The sequence below is a fragment of the Dermacentor andersoni genome, chromosome 2 (genome assembly GCF_023375885.2).
Source record: "Dermacentor andersoni chromosome 2, qqDerAnde1_hic_scaffold, whole genome shotgun sequence".
Taxonomy (NCBI): Eukaryota; Metazoa; Arthropoda; class Arachnida; order Ixodida; family Ixodidae; genus Dermacentor; species Dermacentor andersoni.
The window spans coordinates 181,716,972-181,740,637 of NC_092815.1; the positions used below are offsets into that span (position 1 = coordinate 181,716,972).

General features: G+C 44.2%; 1 protein-coding gene across 2 annotated transcripts in view; it reads right to left on the minus strand.

Annotated features, from left to right (window-relative positions):
* Ziz (dedicator of cytokinesis protein Ziz) overlaps positions 1 to 23,666 on the minus strand; it is a 209,292-nt gene that overhangs the window by 29,941 nt on the left and 155,685 nt on the right. Inside the window, exons 31-41 of one of the 2 annotated variants that reach the window (XM_050187159.3) lie at positions 22,872 to 22,940; positions 12,971 to 13,154; positions 12,094 to 12,212; positions 10,392 to 10,458; positions 10,200 to 10,253; positions 8,942 to 9,054; positions 7,020 to 7,276; positions 6,123 to 6,179; positions 4,086 to 4,211; positions 2,682 to 2,802; positions 1,395 to 1,603 (exon numbers count right to left, since the gene is read on the minus strand). In XM_050187159.3, the coding sequence (XP_050043116.1) occupies positions 1,395 to 1,603; positions 2,682 to 2,802; positions 4,086 to 4,211; positions 6,123 to 6,179; positions 7,020 to 7,276; positions 8,942 to 9,054; positions 10,200 to 10,253; positions 10,392 to 10,458; positions 12,094 to 12,212; positions 12,971 to 13,154; positions 22,872 to 22,940 (1,376 nt within the window). The remainder of the gene's footprint in view (positions 1 to 1,394; positions 1,604 to 2,681; positions 2,803 to 4,085; positions 4,212 to 6,122; positions 6,180 to 7,019; positions 7,277 to 8,941; positions 9,055 to 10,199; positions 10,254 to 10,391; positions 10,459 to 12,093; positions 12,213 to 12,970; positions 13,155 to 22,871; positions 22,941 to 23,666) is intronic. The other variant, XM_055075992.2, reaches the window with a different exon arrangement.

Below are 23,666 nucleotides of genomic sequence, written 5' to 3' on the forward strand. Positions count from 1 at the left end.
CCACTGACCCAACTTCTGTATTCTTTTTCAAAAATCATAGGGAGCACGCCAACGGGTTCCTTGATAATTTGAGGCCACATTGTGAAGGTATGTGAGTTTTAGATGTGGGGGGCGAGGGGAGGTGGCTGGGGGTGGAGGTGTATATGCATAGAGGAATAGACAGGTCATCTAATTCCGAAAGACAGGTACGGTGCAGAGACGGAGCTCCATTTTCCCTATGATAGGGCACTAACAAGCTTCCAAGGGTTCATTAAACAGTGCTCTTTGTCAAAAGAATACCACGAAATCCTCCATATAAAGAAGAAACACCCGGAATGTTTATCGATAATCATGCACCAGTGTGCACACAGCAACAAGGAGGGTGCACCTGTGTTACAGCCAACTTCCATTAAATCAACCCTGACGGGACCAACGAAACTAATCAAATTATCCGGCGGGTCGCATTGACCAAGATGCAGAAAAAACACCAATACACACCGCTGATTCATTTGACAATACTTGCCCGGCTTTAACACGCTTCCAAATGAAATGCACGGCCACTTTTTCTGTGTCTAACGTAGAAATGACATTAAAGCTCCTAAACGAAGTAGAAACATAATGCATACCTGATATTTTAGCAAGAAACATTGTTGCTTGCCCAGTTGCGGCTGGTTTTCTAAAATCTGCTTCCCCACAAGTTTATTTTTTTAAAGTCAGCTTCACCGCAATACAGTAAAGCACATGAACATTGAGAAGGCAGTCTTGCTTTTGTACCCGATTGCACTGTGCAGGCAATTTTTGGCCCATTTTTCCTTTTTAAGAAAAGGCACTAGATAGAATTGGGTAAATACCATATTCAAACATTGTGAGCTACTGACGGTCTTTGCTTGAAAATCTTGTTAGGGCAGGCTGAAAATAGGAGTTTTTGGGGAGAGGTGACGTGTGTTCAACGCATTCGTTGTCCTCTAAGCTCCGCCGAGACAGATGCTGCCAATACGGGATTGCTATTACGGTCACCATAACAGTCATGCAGTGTGGTGACTGGTAAAGTTCTAATTATTCAGCGAAGGTTAATTTTACTATTTAAATAAGGGAAGTTTGGGCCCATTGAAATGCATGATTGCTGCCAAGACCTTAGGCAAGGATCAAATTAACTGAAAAATTTAATTAACTGCAGTCAAATTAACGAAAGCCTACTGTACAGACATCATAATGCTTGAAGCTTCACAGTTTGCAGATCTCAAATGTAGTAATTTTGAAACTGTGGTACCTTGTTATGCTGGAAGTTATGAGAAGTCGGAGGAGGAATCGACCAGTTGTTACATTAGCACATCTTCTAGTAGGTGTATCTAAGGCTAACTTTACATGGGATTTTCAAAGTGTAGTTTTCTTGTGCCAAAGACAAGATGGCCCACCTCGGTGTAGCTGCCGTTCTTGAGATGGTAGGCTGCCATGCTCTCGAGCCAGGTCTTGCGAAGGGCTGGTGTCGCTGAATAGCTGTTGGCCAAACTGTGCTGCAAGTCCACCAGCATCTCGGGGTCATTCTCATGTTCCCGCATCTGTGTTGTCGCCATGAGTACCGTCCTTATCTTCTTGGTCAGCTCCTTGACCTCGCTCGGGAAGACTGCAAGGACAGGTCCAGATATCTAGCAGCCAACCTTTTCTCAAGGTGTCGCGGAGTTCGGCAAAGCAGTACACATAACAAGGCACAACAAGAGCAGCTTGTGCCGCAGTGCAACAATGTGAGAAATGTGTTCACACTTGCCGAGACATTAAAGCATGAAGTACGCAGCACACAAAATGAAAAGAAAGATGGGCAATGTTTAGAAAGGTAACGTGCCCTTTGGGCCAGGTTAACCAAGTTCACATTCATTACACACATATTTACACATAGTATCAACTTCCAACTCGAGGACAGTGATAAGACAGAAACTTACAAAATTAGTGAAAACTTATAACACCTATATAAGGAAGGCCTTGTTATCAAGTTCAGGCTTTTGTGGTTTTACACATAACAGCCCGCCCAGACAAAATGCTTTTATTTCGCAATGTTGGCCACAAAATTTTTAATTAATTAAGTCTGGGGCTTTACAAGGCAAAACCACAATCCGATTATGAGGCACACTGTAGTGGGACTTCCAGATTAATTTTGACCCTCTGGGGTTCTTTAACATACATCTAGTGCCCGGTACGCGAACGTTTTTGCATTTCGCCCCCACTGAACTGTGGCCACCACAGCCGGCGTTTGATACTGCAACCTCATGATTAGCGGCACAATGACAAAGCCGTTAAGCAACCATGGCAGCTGTTAACCACAAAGAGTCCATGTGAGGAGTGCAAATGTCTCAGTCATGCTGGTTACAATACAACATAGAATGAAAGTTGATGAATGAATGAACTATGAAAGAAGCCATGTGCCACAAACACACAGTACTTAATTGAAGCTTTCTAACCAATACACTCATTACATCTAAACTTAATTTCTCAGTTTTACAGTCATCAAAGTCCACTGCGCTAGCAACGGAGCTAAAACCCTAGATTGGACATTGCGCATATGAGATGCAAGCTGTCAGCCTGGTTCACCAATGGCTTGCATACTTTCAGTAGATCGATAGATCTGGCTGCATGGTTGGCTGTAGAAGCACTTGCAAAACATGCAGCTTTGACCAGATCACCTATGTAAGCTTAAAAAGATTCAATACCTGTTCTCTGCATGGCCTTGTCACCAGACGCATAATTGTTGATAATGGACAGGCTCTCCTGGAACCTCGCTGTGTTCAGCCCAATCACTTCACCCAGTAATCTTGAAACAGAAACTATCAACTGAAAAGAAAAAAGAGAGAATAAAGTTTAAACCAGACTGAAAGAGAATGAAAGTGATCTAGTGATTGTGATATCGTGACACTGGCAAAATAGTAAAAGAATGCTCGTCAAGTGATCAAACATACGCATATTATCGAAACTGACAAATCAGCACGAGGCAAGGTTTCAGAAACAGCCCTCTTTCGTATGAGCAGTCATTACTATTCATACTGCTGCTCTTCACAAAAGAGCAATGCAGCTTTCCTGCACTGTACCCTGTTCAGCATTGCCGTGGTGTGCCACTACGAGACAAGCTTCACATAATAACTTCACATGATGCCAGCGCTAACCCTGGCATCATACAAGATGTGGACGTGCTCGGCAAGGTGCGCTGCAGTGACCACAGGATGGTAAGAACTCGAATTAACCTAGACCTGAGGAGAGAACGGAAGAAACTGGTACATAAGAAGCCGATCAATGAGTTAGCGGTAAGAGGGAAAATAGAGGAATTCCAGATCAAGCTACAGAACAGGTATTCGGCTTTAACTCAGGAAGAGGACCTTAGTGTTGAAGCAATGAACGACAATCTTGTGGGCATCATTAAGGAGTGTGCAATGGAAGTCGGTGGTAACTCCCTTAGGCAGAATACCAGTAAACTATCGCAGGAGACGAAAGATCTGATCAAGAAACGCCAATGTATGAAAGCCTCCAACCCTACAGCTAGAATAGAACTGGCAGAACTTTCGAAGTTAATCAACAAGCGTAAGACAGCTGACATAAGGAAGTATAGTATGGATAGAATTGAACATGGTAACAGCAGATTTGTTGAAGGATGGTGGGCAGATTGTTCTAGAGAAACTGGCCACCCTGTATACGCAATGCCTCATGACCTCGAGCGTACCGGAATCTTGGAAGAACGCTAACATAATCCTAATCCATAAGAAAGGGGACACCAATGACTTGAAAAATTATAGACCGATCAGCTTACTGTTAGTTGCCTACAAAGTATTTACTAAAGTAATCGCAAATAGAATCAGGAACACCTTAGACTTCTGTCAACCAAAGGACCAGGCAGGATTCCGTAAAGGCTACTCAACAATAGACCATATTCACACTATCAATCAGGTGATAGAGAAATGTGCGGAATATAACCAACCCTTATATATAGCTTTCATTGATTACGAGAAAGCGTTTGATTCGGTCGAAACCTCAGCACATCAATTAGCTATTACTTAACTTCTAGTGCGGATGATGCAGGTAAAATTATCAAAGCTGCACAAGGTGACAACATGCGTAGCGTATACCTGTAGGTGCACCCTGGTGAGTCCCTGCCTTCGGGTGAACTCAAAGTTGCTTCGCATCAGCAGGTACAGCAGGGCACATGCTTCATTGCGAACAGTCGACAGCTTTGAGTTGCAGCAGCGGAGGAGCTGCACAGGTGAAACACGGCATGCTCAATACGTGCGAAAAGTATGACAGAGTGGCATAGCATATGTGATTCTGCGACTACTCTTTGTTGTGTGTGTTTTTTTTGGGAAGGTTTTACGTGCCAAAACCACTTCCTGATTATGAAGCACGCCGTAGTGGGGGACTCTGGAATTTTGGACCATTTGGGGTTCTTTAACATGCACCTAAACCTAAGTACATGGGTGTTTTCGCATTTCGGTCCCATCGAAATGCAGCCGCCGTGGCCAGGATTAGATCCCGCGGCCTCGTGCTTAGCAGCCCAACACCATATCCACTAAGCAACCACAGCAGGTGATTCTGCGATTACTCTAGAATCAACTTGCATTCAGTCAAACACTGTAAAATGAGCAAGATGGAAGGAGTTTTATGAAAGGGTATTCAGAGAAACGATTTGAATAACGGAATTTACTGTGCCTCTCATTTGCAAATTAATTTGGCCTCACTCTGCAATCTGCTAGCCTTGTGGTTAGCCAAGATGGAGTGAATGACCACCCCAGAAATGTTCAGGTTCGGATCCCTGGATCAGGACAAATTTTTCTTCAACACAGCTTTCTTCCTGACAAATTCATATCAGTTTCATTTGCAACTCAGTGCTATTTACGCATGGATAACAATCTTTCCCTACCTGAAAACTCCCTCCACATTGCAGATTTCTGCAGAACTTATTTTCTTCATAATCGGCACTACTGGCAATCATACAGGCGTCGGCTGTGAAAACAAAATGCCTGATTTTTTTGCTATTGTTCACCTTGTGAAGGGTAAAAGTCAGAGCTTCGACACTTTCTGGCTAGACAGGGCAACGGTGGTGCAGTGTTCACGGATGAGGCAGAGTACCTGAATGGTTTACGCCATTTACTGTATTTCAGTGAATGTCAATGCCCTGGAAGGTCACAAAGATTTCGAGGTCATAATTATCGTAAGCCATGACTACAACACGCAACTCACGGCCCCCATATGATTCATATGGTCCGAAAACAGGCATATGACTCTTGTGGTTCATGCTTGCACCTTTTGCACCAGCAGTTACTCGCAGGTGGCACAAATGGTACTACTCGCCGAAGCTCGCACATTACTATAACAGACCTGACCTTCGCATATGAACAGCGCGGCTCTTAATGTGGCTGTAATATCTTGGAGTTTTGCCATATGTGAGACAATAAAACTACCAATTACACCAACAATTTCTATGCACTTGATCACATTTAGTATAGATACTGTTAAAAAGCAGTGTCCAGACGGAGGCTGCAATGCAAAACTTTGGAGCTAAGACGCTAAAGAAAACTTTAGAAGTGTAGTGAAAATTTACGGAACCCCTGCTTTTAACAACAGGTAAATGAAATAAATGCCAACATTTAATGACCCCATAACAAATCTGGTGCGGGAACTACACAACATTCCTTTTATATATCCTTTGCAGAATGCCTGTTTTAGGGCGTTCGTTGGAAACCCATAGATGTCCTTATCTGGAATGAGATAGCTGAATTCCTTCAATTATCTATTAATTGCTTTTCTCTCGTATGGTGTATAAAGGGAAGAATTTTATGTGTAGCTCCTTTATAAGTGCGTGTAAAATGTTAAAAGAAAAGTTTCACATGCAGTACAAAACCATACAGCATGGTCACCACAGATCAAAGATTAGTACAGTTCAAGCACTCTAGTGCAGCTTTACAAAATTGCATGACAGACTGACAAAATAGAAAAATTTCACTAATTAAGTGTTCTACTGTCAAGACTTAAGAAAGAAAAGTGAAGCTGGCCAGGCATAGCATCTGGTTTCCAACAGTTTGAATGCAAGAGAAAACTCACATCACTTCTGAATAACTAAGTGTAAAAACCCAGAAATAAAACAGACATGAACAGAGCTCAGTACTTACCTCAAAGCACAACTTTCCACAAAGGAAGGCATCGCCTTGGAAGAGAGCAACAGGAAACTGGAAACAGAACAAGGTACAACTTCAACCAGATAATGGCTGCTGATACGAGCAAGAGTCATGCACCGTTAATAAAGAAGCATTAGTATTTAACATTAAAGAATAAAGTATGAATAAAACAGCTGTGCTAAATCACAAACAGTTTCCCTTTACCATGCACAGTACAACACATGTAAGAGTTAGTAATTATCCATTGCCGCAGCACATTCTTCCTGTGCCTCAAAATTTTGCCATTAAGGAGTTCATGTGGTTTGATAATACCTTCAATCAAGTGTACTTTTAGAAGAACATTAAAACAGCCTCAGCCAAATGCAACAATGTTTGTACCCAATGTCTCCGAAGCTCATTGACCTTTTACCCATTGTGCACTTTTAAAAGCTGTCCTCTCTTTAGGTGTTAGTTATGCAGTCGTAAACAGCTGAACACAGTAAAGTTGACAAGCACTGATCTTCCGTCTTCTTGGTACGACATACTCAGGAATGTTTAAGTGCAGTGACTCACTGGAACAAGCAAGTGGACACACACAAACACTCATATGTCTACTTGCCTGTTCCTCTCTACCACTGCGCTTAATAACCTTAAACAGGAAAGCTGCTTCTTCAGTGCTCTCATTATAGTTTTAATTTGCTGCAGTTCGCTCGTTATTCATTTCAATTGAGTAGGTACTACAGTACCAAACTAAGTGTATTTGTCACATTTAGCCCCTGAGCGATAGCAGCACTAACTGTAAAGTTAAATCTGCAGGAGTTACCACTTCTTTCTTCTACCTATCACAAGACGAGCATGTAGTACCCTCCAACGGAGAACACACGACGTGTATGACAAACATAGAAAACGGACCTTGTTGATGAAGGCTCGCAGGGCTGCAAAGAGGTGTCGCAGCAAGTTCTCAGACTGGCCCACTTCGAGAAAGGAGAGGTAGATGTCGAAAAGGCGCCGCATAGTCGGGTTGTCGCCGTCGTTGAACAGCAGCGACTCCTTGAAGCGCCCGCAGTACAGTCCCAGGACATCGAGGGTGATGAGGCCAACCTCGGTGGCCATGTTTGCCTCTAGTAGCGCTCGGTAGAAGCTGTCTCCATCGACCTCACTACCGTTCTCTGTGGGCATTGGAAGAAACAGGCACAGTTAGTGATGAGAACGAAAAAAAAAAGAGATGCCACATTTTTGTGTGAATACAACGAGTGCGAGTAAGCCATGCAGAGCCACAGTAGTTTCGGGTGTTTTCAGCTCTCAACATCTTTGCACATCCATCAGACCATTGGTTATACCCCTAAACTAGTTACTACCTTGGGCAGAGTGCCTGAGACAGTGGAGCACATATGTACTTGTTCTTTGCCCCCAATATGACTGCGGACGGCAGACACTGAAATCTTTGTTAGTACCAATTAACAACAGGCCCTTGAGTGAAAAAGTGTTACAGGACCATGGCCAGGCATAATATCAATGAAGCGAGCTATCAAGCCTCTCAAAATTTTTTCCTCAACACAGGCTTAGATCCAAGGTTGTGAACTAGCCCATTGGACATAGATATGCACATAGTTTTATCATACTGCCTATCCTACTCATCACTCCTTACACCCTTCCTCTTCCCCTTCCCTCTGAGCTGAGTAGAATGCTAGAGGATAGTTATCTAAGGTGCATCTCTCTACATTTCTTCAAACAAATTCTTCCCTCACTCCCTAGTTGCCATACCCAACCTTTAGAGTTGTTTTGTGCACCTGTAGGTTGTTTAAATGCTTCTTCGATAGATGTACCTGTCGCATGGTGCTAACATCAATGATTAAAAGTTATATTGCAAGCTTATTTATCTTAACTTATCGCCATTAGCGTTAAGCTGGGTTATGGTGTTGTAAGCAGTATTGTAGTAAATGTGATGAAACCCAAGGGGGCACCCAAGGTAATGGGAATCGCAAACAATTTTAGCAGAAACTAATGCATGCACCCATCTCGTAAGCAATGCAACTACACTAGAGTCAATTAGATGGGCACAACTATACATAATATACATGTACTGCTTAAAGCCAGTTTGAAAAATATATATATATATGTATAGAAAGTTGCCAAAGTAGAAGTTGAGTGCTGCCAACAACAGATTAAACCATTCCTCTACTTGGCTTAAATATGTGCACAATGATATCATAACAACAGCATAGTTGTCGGGGCAAGTCATAGCAACAAGCCATAAAAACAAGTTGTTGCAAAAGCCAAGCAGCTTCTGGTTGAAGAGTTTTTTTTTTCTGTTATTGTCATTGGCTAGTCCAATAATATGCACTCCTAATGATATCATCACAACTGTTCCAAATGGAGAAGAATATATGTCATTGGTTTCACATATTGAGAGCACAATCAAGTGAATCTGTACTGCCTCGATAAATTCATGCTCTGTGGCCCTCAAAGAGCCAAGAGACGAACTACACCAAAAAATTTTTTCAATGGAGAATGCTGAACACGCAACACAGCCCCTGCCAAGCTGATGACTGATGCTACACATCGGCAGGAGCTGATGGTCATCCTGAAAATTGCTGAGGGGCGTCCGCATCCAGCCATAGACCTAAAATAGGTTGATGATTAACTAAACATTTTTTGAAGTACTTTTTCTTATATCTCAACCTACACAAGTCAAATGCATGGAGAATTGCCCATTGTGTAGTGGTGACCTTAAAAAGGCTGTGTTACAGTACTGATGCAATTGAATTTTCTCTAACTCCTGCAAATGTCAGCACAGTTTAAATTAACAGAATAAAACAGACAGGCTAGCTTACCCATGGCTGCATTCTCGCTGTAAGTGCTGTTGCATCGTTGGGTGAACGTAGGTGGAGCCGTCCTGGCAGGCAAAGTCATCGCCTTGGCCTGTGCGCTTGAGGACTGCTGATTCCTTGTTTATTTAATGATAAAAGAATGACACAATCAGCCCACCAGTCTTGAAGTGCACAATATAGCTTTGCAGTAGTACTTGGTGCTTTGGCCTTCCGAGTTTGTGGCAACACATTGTGATCCTCATGCGCCTCCCCTCAACAAATATTAGTTAGACACTACAACTTGACCCAGTAAAGTAATGTTTCTATAAACACCACAGGTGACGCATCTCACTGGAACCACAGTCCCACATTCCCCCGAAAACCTGAATACACCCTGACTGCTAAATTGTGTAATGTTAGCTTAAGAATGCTTAGTTAAAATAAAACTGACTATTACATTACAGAGAGCAGCAAAAAGAAGCGGGATCAAATATGCCACGGTAAAATTAGGAGAGAATGCAAAATGCGGCCTAAAAATAACCTGCGACACATTAGAAAGAAAAGAAACAAATATTTACTGAAACGAAACATTGCCCTTGGTTGCCCAGAACAGCTCGGGAAGGGTGCTTATCCTACGTTTACTTTTTACTAGTTAAAAAGCCAAGGAAACTGCATGCCTGTATGCAAAGGAAGGGTAAACAGGGCTTGGACTCAAAGCTCAAATCAAATTAAATTAAATTATGGGGCTTTCATGGCATTCTGATGACAATGACCAATATAGTAAAACTACAAGAAGCCACTTTAAACTATTGTTAAGCCTAAAAAGCTGATGGCCAAACTTGCACTTGCATCCAATTACATATATACCAGTAACTTTTCACTCACACCATGGATCCAAGTCGCACCAATCTTTTTCTACACATTAGCTAAAACCATTGCTTTACAAAGTGGGAAGCCTGTACAGATACAGGCACATTTTCGAAGTAGTATTAGCTACCACTTGCTAACATGTCAGATGAATGGCCTGGCAAAATATATATATATATTTTAGAGCCATTGTTGATTACCAGATCCTGATAGAAAAACACCAGCACTTTCTCACAATGGACGCACCTTCGAAAGCGGGATAAACATCACTGTTATGTTATTAGTTTTGGTTCTGGTTCAATATGTGCAGGGGGCTCTGTTCGTCTTCTGTCTATGTATAATGTGCTGCTACATTTTTTCACTCCTTATCCAAGCATAATGGAATCATATAAACGACTAGGTCATGTGCACTTACCGTCCTTTAAGGATGTGCTTCTTGCCCATGTATCTGAACTGATGCAAACAGAGCCTGTGTGAGAGTTCACAGTAAGAATGTGTAAAAATTCCAGATAGAACAATTGGAACTTCCACATAACCAACACTTTCCCGCAGAACACATGCACACACTCTGCTTGCACACCCAAGACAAAGAAGAAGACGAACTTACTCCAGGAGGTGAAAGAAGTCAAGTAAATCACAGTCTCTGCATTGCTGCCACCAGCCAATCAGTAGGTCTGTAAACAAAAAGCATCTATTAGTGTGCTTTAATGCTCGCAATAACTTCTTGCATGAATGTGTAGATGACTATAAATTAGCAAAAAAATTAAGTGTGCATTATGATCAACTGTCACACAAGTGAGTGTGGTCTTTGCAACATATGGTCATTTGCGTCAGAATTAAAGTGCTAACAAAAGAAACCTACAAAATTAGCCTGCAAGACCATGTTGCAATGAGCAACAAAAATAAAATCACAAATATACTCATATACGGTAATCATGACAGCACTAAACCTAAATGCCCTTATAACAGGCATTACATCAGTACATCTATACTATGGAAACCTCCCATCATCACTAAGCAGTACATAACTACATTAAAGAGGCACAATAGCAAAAGCATTAAGGCTGGGAGATAATTCTAAAATAGCAGATGGGTGACTTATCAAGAACAAATGTTTGGCATGCAAAAAAAATAGAAACTACATAAAATTGAGAGACAGGGAGTAATACAGCGTCGAAATTTCCACGCTTGTGACCCACATCTTACAGACTTTGGTGATGACTTGCCATGACTGACGAGACAAGGAGCCTTCAAAGTTGACCAACTTTTACATCTTCACGACATAAAAGTAAATGTCCTGTAGTTAAGAAACTAAGCCAGTTATTTAAGTATAGTTGGCATCATTTTGGCAGCCATTTTATGCAGCACAGAAGGAAAAAGGCTGGTGTCGCAGCATAATATGACTGTTCTATACAGCACATTGTCAGGCACTTTCATTATAAAATGCTCACTAGCGAAGAAATGGCAATTACTCAGACATAAGTCAGATGTGGCAATTCAAGTTTTACACCAGCCACTAACATGGCAATCCAAAGCAGATGGTAGCCCCTCTAAGAAGAAAGCTTAACTTCTTTTTAAAGTTTCGAACAGCAATTGAAGGTATACTACAATGAAATTTCACTTTGGCTAAATTGGTTATAAATTAGTGGTATATACTGTTGAAGCAGTCTTGGCAAAGTTACACAGCTGGTGTTTGTCTCATTTTCTTACTAGCAGCCTTTAAGCAGCACCTAAGCAGATGACGCCTGCACCTGGTGGTTAACGGACACGATGTCACTTTCAAAATATTACAATGCACTTGAAGCAGTCGTGGGTGGTGCCTAATCTTGAGGGCCATGCTGAGAAGAGTGCGTTCTGTGCCACGCGTCACTTCCGGTGAGCTATGTATGGCTGTGATGTCACATGATCGTTGCTCTCACTCTCGGAAGTCTTGTGTTATCCGTGCATTCCTTGTCCATGCAAGCATTCCAACTGCACTTCGGTAAGGCTAAATAAAATGTGCTCGCTTGCCTGTGAGGAATTCATAACTCGAAGGACCGCTCAGCGGCACAATGCTATCTCATTCACAACTCAATAAGAAGTGCTTAGGTGTCATCAGATTTTTCTTAAAGTTCTGTCAAAATTATTACAAGTCGCAAACTTGCTGGAGCAGTAAAATATATTTACACCGATTGACCAGTATTTGCAGCAAACCCCCCCAAATTTTCACTGCCATGTATCTACAGCAAAAGCTTGTTGTAGCAGTGTTCTTCCTCAGAGCAAGAGAGAGAAAGTGTTAAAATGCGACTAGTAAAAGCATATTTACGAACCTTCGTTCAGCTGCTTGATGAGGTAGAGAAAACAGACCAAGAGGTCCTTGATTTCAGAGGGCTCGAACTTGTCATACCTAACAATGCCTGTGGGGCTTGCAAATGGCAAAGACTGCGACCTGAAGAAAAGAAAAACAAAAAAAAAAAGGTCACCCTGCAACATGCACGAGTATCAAGATAGGCATAGAGGCTCAAATCAAAATAAATGTCTCCCCAATAATGTGAGAGTATGGCGATCACTCATAGATCTACTGGCTGTTTAATTTGCTTTCTACTGTTTTATAATCTAGCTACATTGAATGTAACTGGCACTGTGAGTGGGCAAATTACTCAATGAATTAAGTGCGGAAATGTGCTACAAGGCATGAACCAAGGCATCACGAGAACACAAATAGCACAAATATATGAAAAGATGTGAATGTATTTCAGTATGTGTACCTAATTAGACAACAAGCTTAATACCTGAGTGAGAAGTCGCTTTCGAAATCTATTTGCGTTATTCGAATTTTAGCTTAGCCGAAGTTTAGTAAGCCATGGGAACCTAAAGACATGACCACAAGCTGTTCGGTTTGTCAAGATATTGGCAGTTTGTCTCAGAAGGAACCTACTGCATTATTTTCGACAGCGTAGTACTCCCTAAAACAACAAAAATTGCTTGGCACTAGTAATATGCATAAGTAATTAGACTTGGGTATTATCGCTACACATCTTTGCACTCTTTTGTGCCTAGAATGAACACCAAGCTGGTCACCACACAGTAAGTCTTCAAATGCTTTATACTCGGTGCCTCCACCCAGTAAACTTAGAAGCTACCTTTCGTGCAAAGCTTGCAGTATGCATGAGGTGTCAGCCCATGCAGCAGTGCCACCCAGCTTACCTAGCATGACCTTTGCTCACAAGGCTTCCGTCCCGTGTGAAACACTGTGCAGATCCAACGTCGCCATTACGGATGGGTGCATCAATTTCCTTAGCAGATGAACTGGACGGCGTGGATGACTCGCTTTCCAGCGACGTGCAAGAGCCATTGGTGGCAAATGTGACTCCCATGTGTGGAAGTGGAGCTGCAGCAGAGCAACAGAAAAGTTGAAAGGAAGTTGGAAAACACTGACATGCAGAAAAAAAAAGGAGTAAGCCACATCCAGTAGCTTGCCAAGTGCATTCGAGCTGAAAACTGCAACCAAAACAAAGACCAAAGCTTCTCATGTCATCCATTCCCTGCTTCCACACCCTTGATAATGTGCTTTGCAGTAAGCTTTCAGTGACAAGCAAATTGCACTGTGCATTCACATGTACAACCCGACTCTGCGTATTAGCCAGCTCCTGCCTTTTGCAAAGAAAATTTAACACAAAGCAAATCGTCGAAAACAATCTTGTTTTATGCATTAGCAAACAACTGCTCTTGCTGTTCCTCTTCGGTGAAGTTCGGCACAGCTTCACCACAGCATGGAGCCTGTATGTGCAAGAATTTCCATTTAGGTGCAGTTTCATGACAATGCACTAGCATTGTCCTGAAGCCATACCTGGTGAAAATGCACATTATGAACTCACGCCCTGTACTTCCTAAATTTTGGTTTCGGTTATCTGTGCCGGAATATCACATCTCGAAAAGCAAAAATTATGCAGAAAGCCCCTGGGGTTGTCTAAGTATGCATAAGCATACCGCCAAATTTGAGTTGGCCTACCTACAAATTTCAAGTTGGCCCAGCCCCAAATTTCAGTTAGCATAGGAACGCTATGTATCCATACGGGTAGGCATAAATCTATCATATGGTTATTCTCTCTGATCAATTTCCTTTTTCTTTTCCAACTGTTCCTTATCACTTATAAAGCTACCAATTACCTACATTTACACTACAGTAAAACCTCGTTAAACCGTACCCACTTAAACAGTAGTTTTGTTTTGAATTAGCAAAGTCAAATCCCCGACTCAGCGGCCATTGAACATAATGTGTTTTGTATCCACATAAACCGTACCAGCTTATTGGGTACGTATCGGTTAACACGTAGTGTTTCGACTTTTCGGCACGCAAACACGGCGGTGGGTCATCTCCATTGGGCGGCCGGCAGAACAAGCCTCACAAATCAGCACAACAGCCTCCAAGCACACTGTGCGTTTGCGCATTAAGCCTCATCAACATCAATATCATTTCGGCACCGTGCCAGAGAGTGCTGTGGCATCGTGCAAGCGAGAACTAGCGTCGTTCCGAAATTCGGATATAAAAGACGCCAGGTGCTTAGCTTAGAAGAAAAATTAGACATCGTTTGTGCTATCGAATGTGACGCGAAAAGTCGTCGCTGGCACGTGACATGGGTCTACTGTTGACTACGGTGTGTGGCATTTGGAATGCGAAGAAGTTGCTCAGCAGCGCTGCTGCGACCGCAGAGAGATGCCGGCTACGAGGTTCGACTTTTCGCCATGGTTGCCTCTGTTGTTGCTGAAGTGTCGCCTAGGGACAGTGATAAGGACGACACAGAAAGCGACAGCACTGGCGGTTCAGGCCTGACAGTGGCAGAACCTACGCATTACGTCAGCCTCATAAATCCAATTGTCGCGACGAGAACAGCACCCCGCAATGAAAAAGTGCCCCGCGACTTCTGCAACACTACCGCGCCTGTGCACGGAGAATATGTAACACCAACGAGGAATCTGCCATGCGAGTGTTTGCCGAGAAGAGGGGGCTGGCTCAAAAGCTGGCTCACAGCTTCAACAAGTTTGAGGCTGCTGTCATCACTGCTAGGCTGCCGCGACATCAAACGAAAATAGCATGTTTGTCGCGTGAAGTAAATAAATACTGCATGTTTCTTCCCCTTTCATCGCACTCTCGCACTCCGAGTTCCGTTTTTGACAGGTAAGTGAGCAATCTCATGCTATTTCGGTTAAGCAGTACTACCGTTTAGTATGTACTTTTTCAGAGCTCCGACCAACTACGGTTTAACGAGGTTTCACTGTATTATAATGATTCAATGTCTTGAATTTGCAAATTACGCATTTTTGCGCAGATATAAGACATTACACATTTCGCATGACGGACAATTTCCTGGGTACTCGCCAAAGAATGCTTATGCATTAAAAAGTGAAAGCATGTATACATGAACTGCAACGCAGCAAGTCTTGGCCCACATTCATCACTGCTGCATCGATAGCAGCATGTTGTAGAAGTGGGAAGGAATGAACATTGGGGGTCATTATAAAAGCAAGGGAACAGCCTTGTTGCTACTTTGTTACACTGCTCTGCCATCCTGTCAGTCCCAATAGGCAGTTCAAAAGTATGCTGCCCATCTGAATGCTTGGCCATTAATAACAATAACAATACTCATTTTGTATGAGAACGAGTGCTATGCTCATACGTGTGCCACTTCTTCAGGCGCTTTGTCTTTTAAGTAAGTTCAATAAATATTCACAGCAAAGGCTAGACATATCAGGTATGCCTTGAGGAATTTAGCTATGTGCAACAGCTGGTTAGCTGCTTACAGCCACAAGCAATAGATGCACTGCTGAATGCAATGATTTTTACCAGCACATCATCACATATGAAAAAAAAAAAGAAAAATGGAGCCCATGCTTAAAAATATGTTGTTTGGTAACACCAACTTGTTTCCACTTTGCAAAGAATATTAGCATAGTATAAATATCTAGCAGCAATGTCATCGTAAAGTTCAAATTCAAATTCAATGTTCAAATTCTCCTCACTGCTTTTCAAATGACAGATTACTTCACGAGGGCAAACTCTAAGGGATTCTGCAGAAAGTTTTAAAATTTTCACTTCTGATGCTAGCTATTACATACGCTGTCTCTACTTTACAAATATTGATTCCAAGCATCTGAACGCTACAGTGCTGGTACGCCTGTTAACTGCATGCGTTTTAAGTAGTGACATTCCACACAACCAACGGATAGTGACTAACTTGATGTCGATGAATATGTAACAAGCGCATGTTAATTTTACACACCAGAACACAAACACACAATGCAGGAATAAGTCGAAAAACAATGCATTTCCACACACACAAACATGCTCAAAAGCAGAGCCACCACAAACAAAGCATCCGCATATGACACTGCACGCTGCCTGTGAAAAGCTATGTGCTCACTCTTAATGGCAGTGATATGTCGTCTCCAAAAGAATGGTTCGGAAATAATATTTCACTACGACAGGGGAAGTGAATATTTTGCTAGTGACGGCTTGCACATCTTCACACAAATTTGGAGCCCCGGTGCAAGTGTACACCAGTATCACAGCGTAAATGTGCAACACACACTCAAATTAAAACATGCAGTTTGACCTGGAGACGCGTTCCTCTGAATTGTCCTAGCGTCAGCGACAGCAGTCAAAAAGTGCATCAACACGTCTTACAGCTTATTCTATGTAAAATGTACATGAAGCTGAATGGGGCTGCTTGCAGCAAAGGTTGGCTGATAAACTTCTTCCTGCTACATTCTGCCGACTTCCAACTTCACTGAAGTTTAGTGCAAATGCATTCATAGGCTCTCACATATAGGCTTTTATCACTTTTTCAGGCATGCTACAGATGGTATTTCCATTTATTTTTCACTGTACTCAATTGCAAAGCCATTACTATGGTTCTAAGATCTTGCTGGGTGTTCTTGTTTCTCTAGTTATCTTAAAGCAATCAGCAGTAGATTGTGCGAAGGACCACAGAACATAAGGCGTCATCTGTCAAGGACAGAAAAATAAATAGCATGATACAATTTTGGCCAACTTGGCTTGCTTTAGACCAATGAGCAATGGTCATTGCAACTTAACATGTTGCAGTAAAAAAAATTTATGCATTTGCTATAAGTCGCTATGGAATGCTTATCAGCAGAGCAGAATATCAGAACAGAATATTAGCAGGAAAAAAAAAAGAAGTGCTCATGAGTTACTCTGACTGAGGGAGCTACCGCCTCAGAACCCAATAATAAGAGGGACCCCAGGGATGTGGCATTAGAAGAAATGCAGCATGAAAACGCACAATTACGTACGGTCGTGCTACAATTAACCCAAGAAATTCGAGAGATTAAACAGTCGATGGCGCAGACATCTATACCTAAACCTGCTTTAGTCCCGACTCCCGTCACGAACGGTAACGACAGTGCGGCGCCGCCCACAAAGAAACGAGCGGCGGCCAGTTCCGAGTCTCAACAGCTCGAGAACCGCGAATCAGCAGTAAGTGATTGGCGCAAAGCATATGTCACGATAAATGACTGGCGGAAAGAACAAGAAGAAATGAGGAAGCTGCTTTCAGAAATTCAAACCGGGATCCGCAACATCGGCGTTGCGGTCAATAACCTCACTGCTCGAACAGACAGGGTTGAAATTCATATAGACAAAATTGAGACTCACATAGGCCTTCGCCCAGGCATGGAAATGATGCCCACCATGGGCCCTACAGTCATTCACCCTAGCCCTATTTCAGGTAACGCACAAGTACAGCACCACGATGGCCAGCCCCACTAACGAGCTCGTGGTGTGGCAGTGGAACTGTCGGGGCTTCACTAAGAAGCAACCACTGCTGCAACAATACGTCCGACACGCGCAGCCCAAACCCGACATCATAATGATACAAGAAACAGTAGGTACCGTACCAAAGCTTCCAGGTTACACTGCGCATGCCTCGCCGATTCCCGTTGATCGCGGACTTGCAATTTTAATTCGGAAAGGGACAGTAGTGCAAGAACACAGCGTAAGCGGCACACATGCGGAAAACATGCTTGTAGAGCTCCTTCCCTGTAGAACACGCAACCACAGTGTATTTCTCCTCAACGTATATAGTAATCCGGCTCACTCACGGGCTCGTTTCCTCTCTCTGTTCCGAGAGGCGCTTGCCTTGGCGGGCGCAAACCCGTTTCTGGTGGGGGGAGATTTTAACGCCCCGAACGAGGCCTGGGGCTATGGCTACACTACCGCCAAAGGTCGACGCCTGTGGCAGGACCTACATGATGCCGAATTAACTCTTATTACCGATCCCACGGCGCCGACCCGCACGGGCACGTCTACGGCACGGGACACGACACCAGACTTGACGGCGGTCCGTAACATCCCTCAAGCAATGTGGCGCAATACCTTTGAAGATCTCGGTAGTGACCACATGATCATAGAAACACGAATTCCTCAGGCGGGTACACCCCCTTTTCCTAAGCTATTCAGATGGACGGACTGGGACAAATTCCGAAAGCAGCGAGCTGAACAGAGAGGTGAGGAGAACATCGATGACATCGAGGCATGGATGGAGACGCTCAACGACAACATGAACAAGGCAACGCAGACGCTCGCACCCGAGGTCCAGGTTGACAAGATCGACAGCCGACTAGCCCACCTCTGGGAAGCGAAGACGTCGCTAAACGCAAGATGGAAAAAGCAAAGGCACAACCGAAAGCTTCGTAAGAAGATCGCACATATCAATCGCCAGCTTGAAGAACATTGCCGGACCTTAAGCCGCCAACAGTGGTATGACATCTGCAACGCGGTCGATGGGCAGCTCCACAATGGCAGCACGTGGCGTCTCCTTCGTCACCTCTTGGGGGAAACGCAGAGCAAGTCTGCTCAGCAAGCAAACCTGCAACGCCTTTTGCACAAGGAACAGACTACCACGAGTGATCACCAGCTCGTGACACGCCTGCTAGCCAAGTACTTCCCTCAACGGCCTGATGTGCAACACGGAGATTACACTGGAGAGACAAATGTGACACTCGATGAAGAATTTCACGAGTCAGAGATCCGCGCAGCTCTCCACGACCTTAATGGCAAATCAGCACCTGGTCCCGACAAGGTTACGAACAAGACTCTAAGAAACCTCGATGATGCCTCGATAACCGCTCTTACGGCATACATCAACAAATGCTGGCGAACAGGTTGCATCCCAGAGGCGTGGAAACGCTCCAAAGCAGTCCTGATACCGAAGCCAGGCAAGCCGTCCAGCCTCGACCACTTGCGGCCCATTTCCCTCACATCCTGCGTCGGCAAGGTGATGGAGCACGCGTTCCTCTCCCGCATCAACCACCACCTCGAGGACACTGGAGCCTACCCACCCACTATGGTGGGCTTCCGGTCACACCTCTCCACTCAAGACGTCATGCTCCAGCTCTACCACCAGATTATCAATGACCCAACTAGTGGCAATCGGGCCATCCTCGGCCTAGATTTGGAAAAGGCATTTGACAATGTAGCACACGCAGCAATCCTGAGCCGCATAAACAAGCTCAACTTGGGTGAGCGAAGCTACAACTACGTCAGAGACTTCCTCTCGCGCCGCACAGTCACCCTCGCGGTCGGCAGCATGACATCCGACGAACATACACTAGGAAGCACCGGCACTCCTCAAGGATCGGTCATATCCCCGCTCCTTTTCAACCTCGTGATGCTAGGTCTCCCGGCCTACCTCGACGAGATCGATGGCCTCCATCACGCCTTGTACGCAGATGACATCACCCTGTGGGTCAACAAGGGCAGTGACGGTCAGATAGAATGCACCTTACAAGCAGCGGTATCTGCAGTCGAAACCTACCTCCAAGACACAGGTCTCCGACTATCTCCACTGAAATCGGAGCTGCTCGTCTACCGCTCGCGCCGCCGGCCCAAGCCTACAGCCGAATCGCGCCAATGTGACGACATAATCCTCTATACGCAAGACGGCTCCTGCATTCCCCGAGTCCCGAAGATACGCATCCTAGGCATGCATATAACAGCCAACGGGTCAAACATAGAAGCTATCCGCAAAATTGAAGGCAAAGTTACAGCGGCTACCCGCCTGATCAAACGCATTACAAACAAGCACACGGGCATGAAGGAGGACAGTGTCATGCGACTCATACACTCTTTCGCAATCAGTCACATCACTTATGTGGCTGCCTTCCACAACTGGAATGTCACTGATAGGGAGAAAATCAACACCCTTATACGCAAGACTTACAAGATCGCCCTTGGCCTACCGGAGTCCACAAGCACTGCCCGTCTGCTACAGCTGGGGGTATACAACACGCTTGAGGAAATCGTGGATGCGCAAAGAACCTCTCAACTCGAACGCATGTCTCTGACAGCCACGGGCCGGTACATCCTGCAGAAACTCGGCTTCAACTACCATGTCCAACACGGTCAGAAACAGGTCATTCCACCTGACCTCAGCGACACGCTGATTGTCGCCCCTATACCTCGAAACATGCACCCCGAATTTAATCGGGGCCGACGCCAGGCCCGTGCCAAGGCACTGCTGCGCTCCTTGGGTGGAAAGAGGACTACGCGCTTTGTAGACGCCGCAGAATACACACGAGAACACCGATTCACGGCTGTAGTCGTAGACGTTAGCTCCCGGCTTACGCACGCGTGTAGTGTCGCAACGGAATACCCCGAAACAGCAGAAGAGGTAGCGATTGCGCTTGCGCTTACCGACCCCCTCTGCGAGGTAGTTTTTAGCGACTCACAATCCGCAGTTCGCAACTACGCGCGGGGGCGCATTTCCTCCAAAGCTCTCCAGATTCTAAGGAAAGCTGGTCGACAGCACTTCAATAACACCGCCATCATATGGTTTCCAGCGCACGTCGCCACCCCCACCGATGAGGGCCTCATTAACTTGAACGAGGTAGCACACCGCTCTGCGCGAGAACTGACCCGCCGCGCAGAATCGGAGACCGCCTCTTCGAGTTCGGAACTGGTGGCTCAAAACACGCGAGAACGCCTGGTCAGGTACAATGACATCACCAAGCACTACCAGCTAGGCAAGTGGTTGCTGCCCCCACCTCACCCCATGCTGAAACGTCGCCAGGCAGTCATCTGGCGACAATTGCAAACACAAACATTCCCCAGTCCGGTGCGATTGCAGCACATTTTCCCCGCGCAATACCCGACTGCTCTTTGCAAATTATGTCAGGACACTAGAGCGACGCTGTCACACATGTTGTGGGAGTGTCGGGTTGCATCAGCTACAATGGCGGTAGCTCCGGAGGCTCTTGCGTCGAAGTGGGTCGCCGCTCTGCGCAGCTCCAACCTCAAGACACAAGAGTGGGCTGTCCAGCAAGCCCGAGAGGCGGCGACGAGGCAAGGCCTCGAAGTCCCCTCATGGGAGACCTGAGCCCGGGTCGTCAAATTTGCCGGATTCAGAATAAAGTTGTTTCCATCCATCCATCCACTAAACAAAAGTATCCCTGAAACTTAGGCTACTGGACAAAGAATCCCTCACTTTTCCGTTAAATGTTAAAGATCTACAACCAGCGCTGCTATCTTGCATAAATATCTGTATATGTATTAAAAGCTCTTCCACAGCAAATGTGCAAGAATGCAAGTATAAATAGCATAAAATGTCAACGTCAAAATTTATTTGTGAATAATTAGTTACTGGTTTTCACAATGACTGAGGATGTATTTGTACATAAGGGTGTTGGTACTCATCTCCAAGACACTTCTGACCACATAGGCCTCATATATACAAACTACAAACAACTGCACAAGAGCAAAACTATCTGCTACAACCTCTACCTACACGGAGCATCAACATGCATAATACATTGCAATGACTAATCCAGATTTCCAAATTTCTCGTAAGCATGAACAGCATAAACCCAAAGGTCCTCATGTCAATCTTGTATGTTGTAGTTTTTACAGGATGCAATGTTTTTTCTTATTATTATTCCATGAAATAAAGTCACTAGGAATGTGAGATTTGCAGATAAAACTAACAGATATAGCTAGTTAGTACGTTAATGACCCAAACTTAATTATCTTCAATGAAGTACAGTGATTATTTCTTATACCACTGTGGACTCTGCAGTAAACTCTTAAAAAATGCCAATTGTGCTGGTATCACAATCTGGAAATCTTGGGATATACCTAATGAACTGAAAATCTTAATCAACAAGAATTAAATATTGAAAAATAAAACAAGAGTTCTTCTTTCCTGATATTAATGGCTGGAAATCTGGAGTTATGCAAAAAATAAATGAAGCATGCAATTTTAATCTGAATGGATGCACTACAAACATGCACTATTTAGTCCCTCTTTACCAGCAACCTACAGACGAATACAAAGTGCATTTGACAGCACACTACAAGCACCGGACAATATTTACGTAGACATATAGACAGTGCTATTTTTGTTGCATTCACTTCAATATGTGCTTCAGTGGCCTAGCAACATATACGGGCAGTTTCCTTGGTGTACTGTCTCTCACATTTACCTACCAACAGCCCTCAGCAAAAGCCTACAGCAATGTTATCTGTATGTATTTCCAATTTACCCTTTACATTGCAATAGACCTCCACAAGGACAAATATATTGGATTCCAGGATTCCAGGCAATATGTACGACAATTTTCTCCCCTCTATATGTTTTGTAGAATTAACAACCTTCGCCAAAGTGCTCGCTGTCCATTAAGCAGAGCTTGTGTGAGCAAGAAAAACTTTTTGTTTCTAGGTATGTTGACTTGTGTAATGTACCTAATGCCTAAGTAACTGCATAGTACACAACAGCCTGACTTCATAAAATTAATAATTATACACATGTAAGTCATAAACGGTGAAACGTCCCTCAGAACAGGAACCCTTGACGTGATGGATTAGAGGCAGTTTAAGACACCAAATTTGGCATTATTTTGCTAAACATACAAACATAAAAAGCCAAGCCAACTAAGGCGGGCCCGATGGCAGCAGTGCGTCGACTACAAATGTGCATGAACAGAAGGGAAAGAAGCTGCTACATATAAACAAAAGCCCAAAGTGCACGCTACAGAGAAAGCGAAATGTCTACTGCTGCTGCTGGCCTTGGCGATGACACCGATCGCTACTTACTACTTGAGGAATGCGACAGGCGCCATTTTAGCCAAGCTGTCCTCTTCATTAGAGGAAGCGGTGAGGAGGCTAAAAAAGCATGGCGCAAGTCAGGAAGAGAGAGAAGACAAATATGGACTCGCTGCGCGTTCCTTGAGAATTGATGAATATAACAACACAACAGAAATGCACATGTGCAGACGTGCCCACTGCTAGTGGGAACACGGGAGCCTGTAGCATCGCTTCGCATGCTGCAACCACTGGTGCCTCATGAAGCCTTGCAGTACAGGCGCAATCAAAGTGATAGGCGGAGTGTCCAGTGTGTCGTCTGCTGCAGTTCCTCCCAAATTTTTCTATGCCTGCATGCAGCATTGAAAACTCAGAACCATGAGTGCACGCGATTGAGATACCAACGTGCACCGCAATGGGGAGGAGCCATAGTAGACAAACATGCCAGGCTCTACGCCTATTGCTTTGATTACACTTGTGCTGCAAGAGTTCATGAGGCGCTGATGGTTGCGTTACACGCAGTGATGCCACGAGTTGCCGTGTTCGCTAGTGGGAACACCGCAACCCGTGTGGTTGCGTGGTGTATGTGTATGTACAGTGGCTGCGCCTGTACATACACATTTAGTAGTGCAAAACTATTGGTAAATTGACTATCGTACCAATAGTACCTTTTTAATCTATCGGTAGTGTGAAAAAGACTAATATTAAATATTTTGCTAATTAAGTATTAACATAGTAACTCCTAGCAACTACTACTGGAGTACAATCAATAGTACTATGTATAGTATTAGAACAGCTCACAATTGA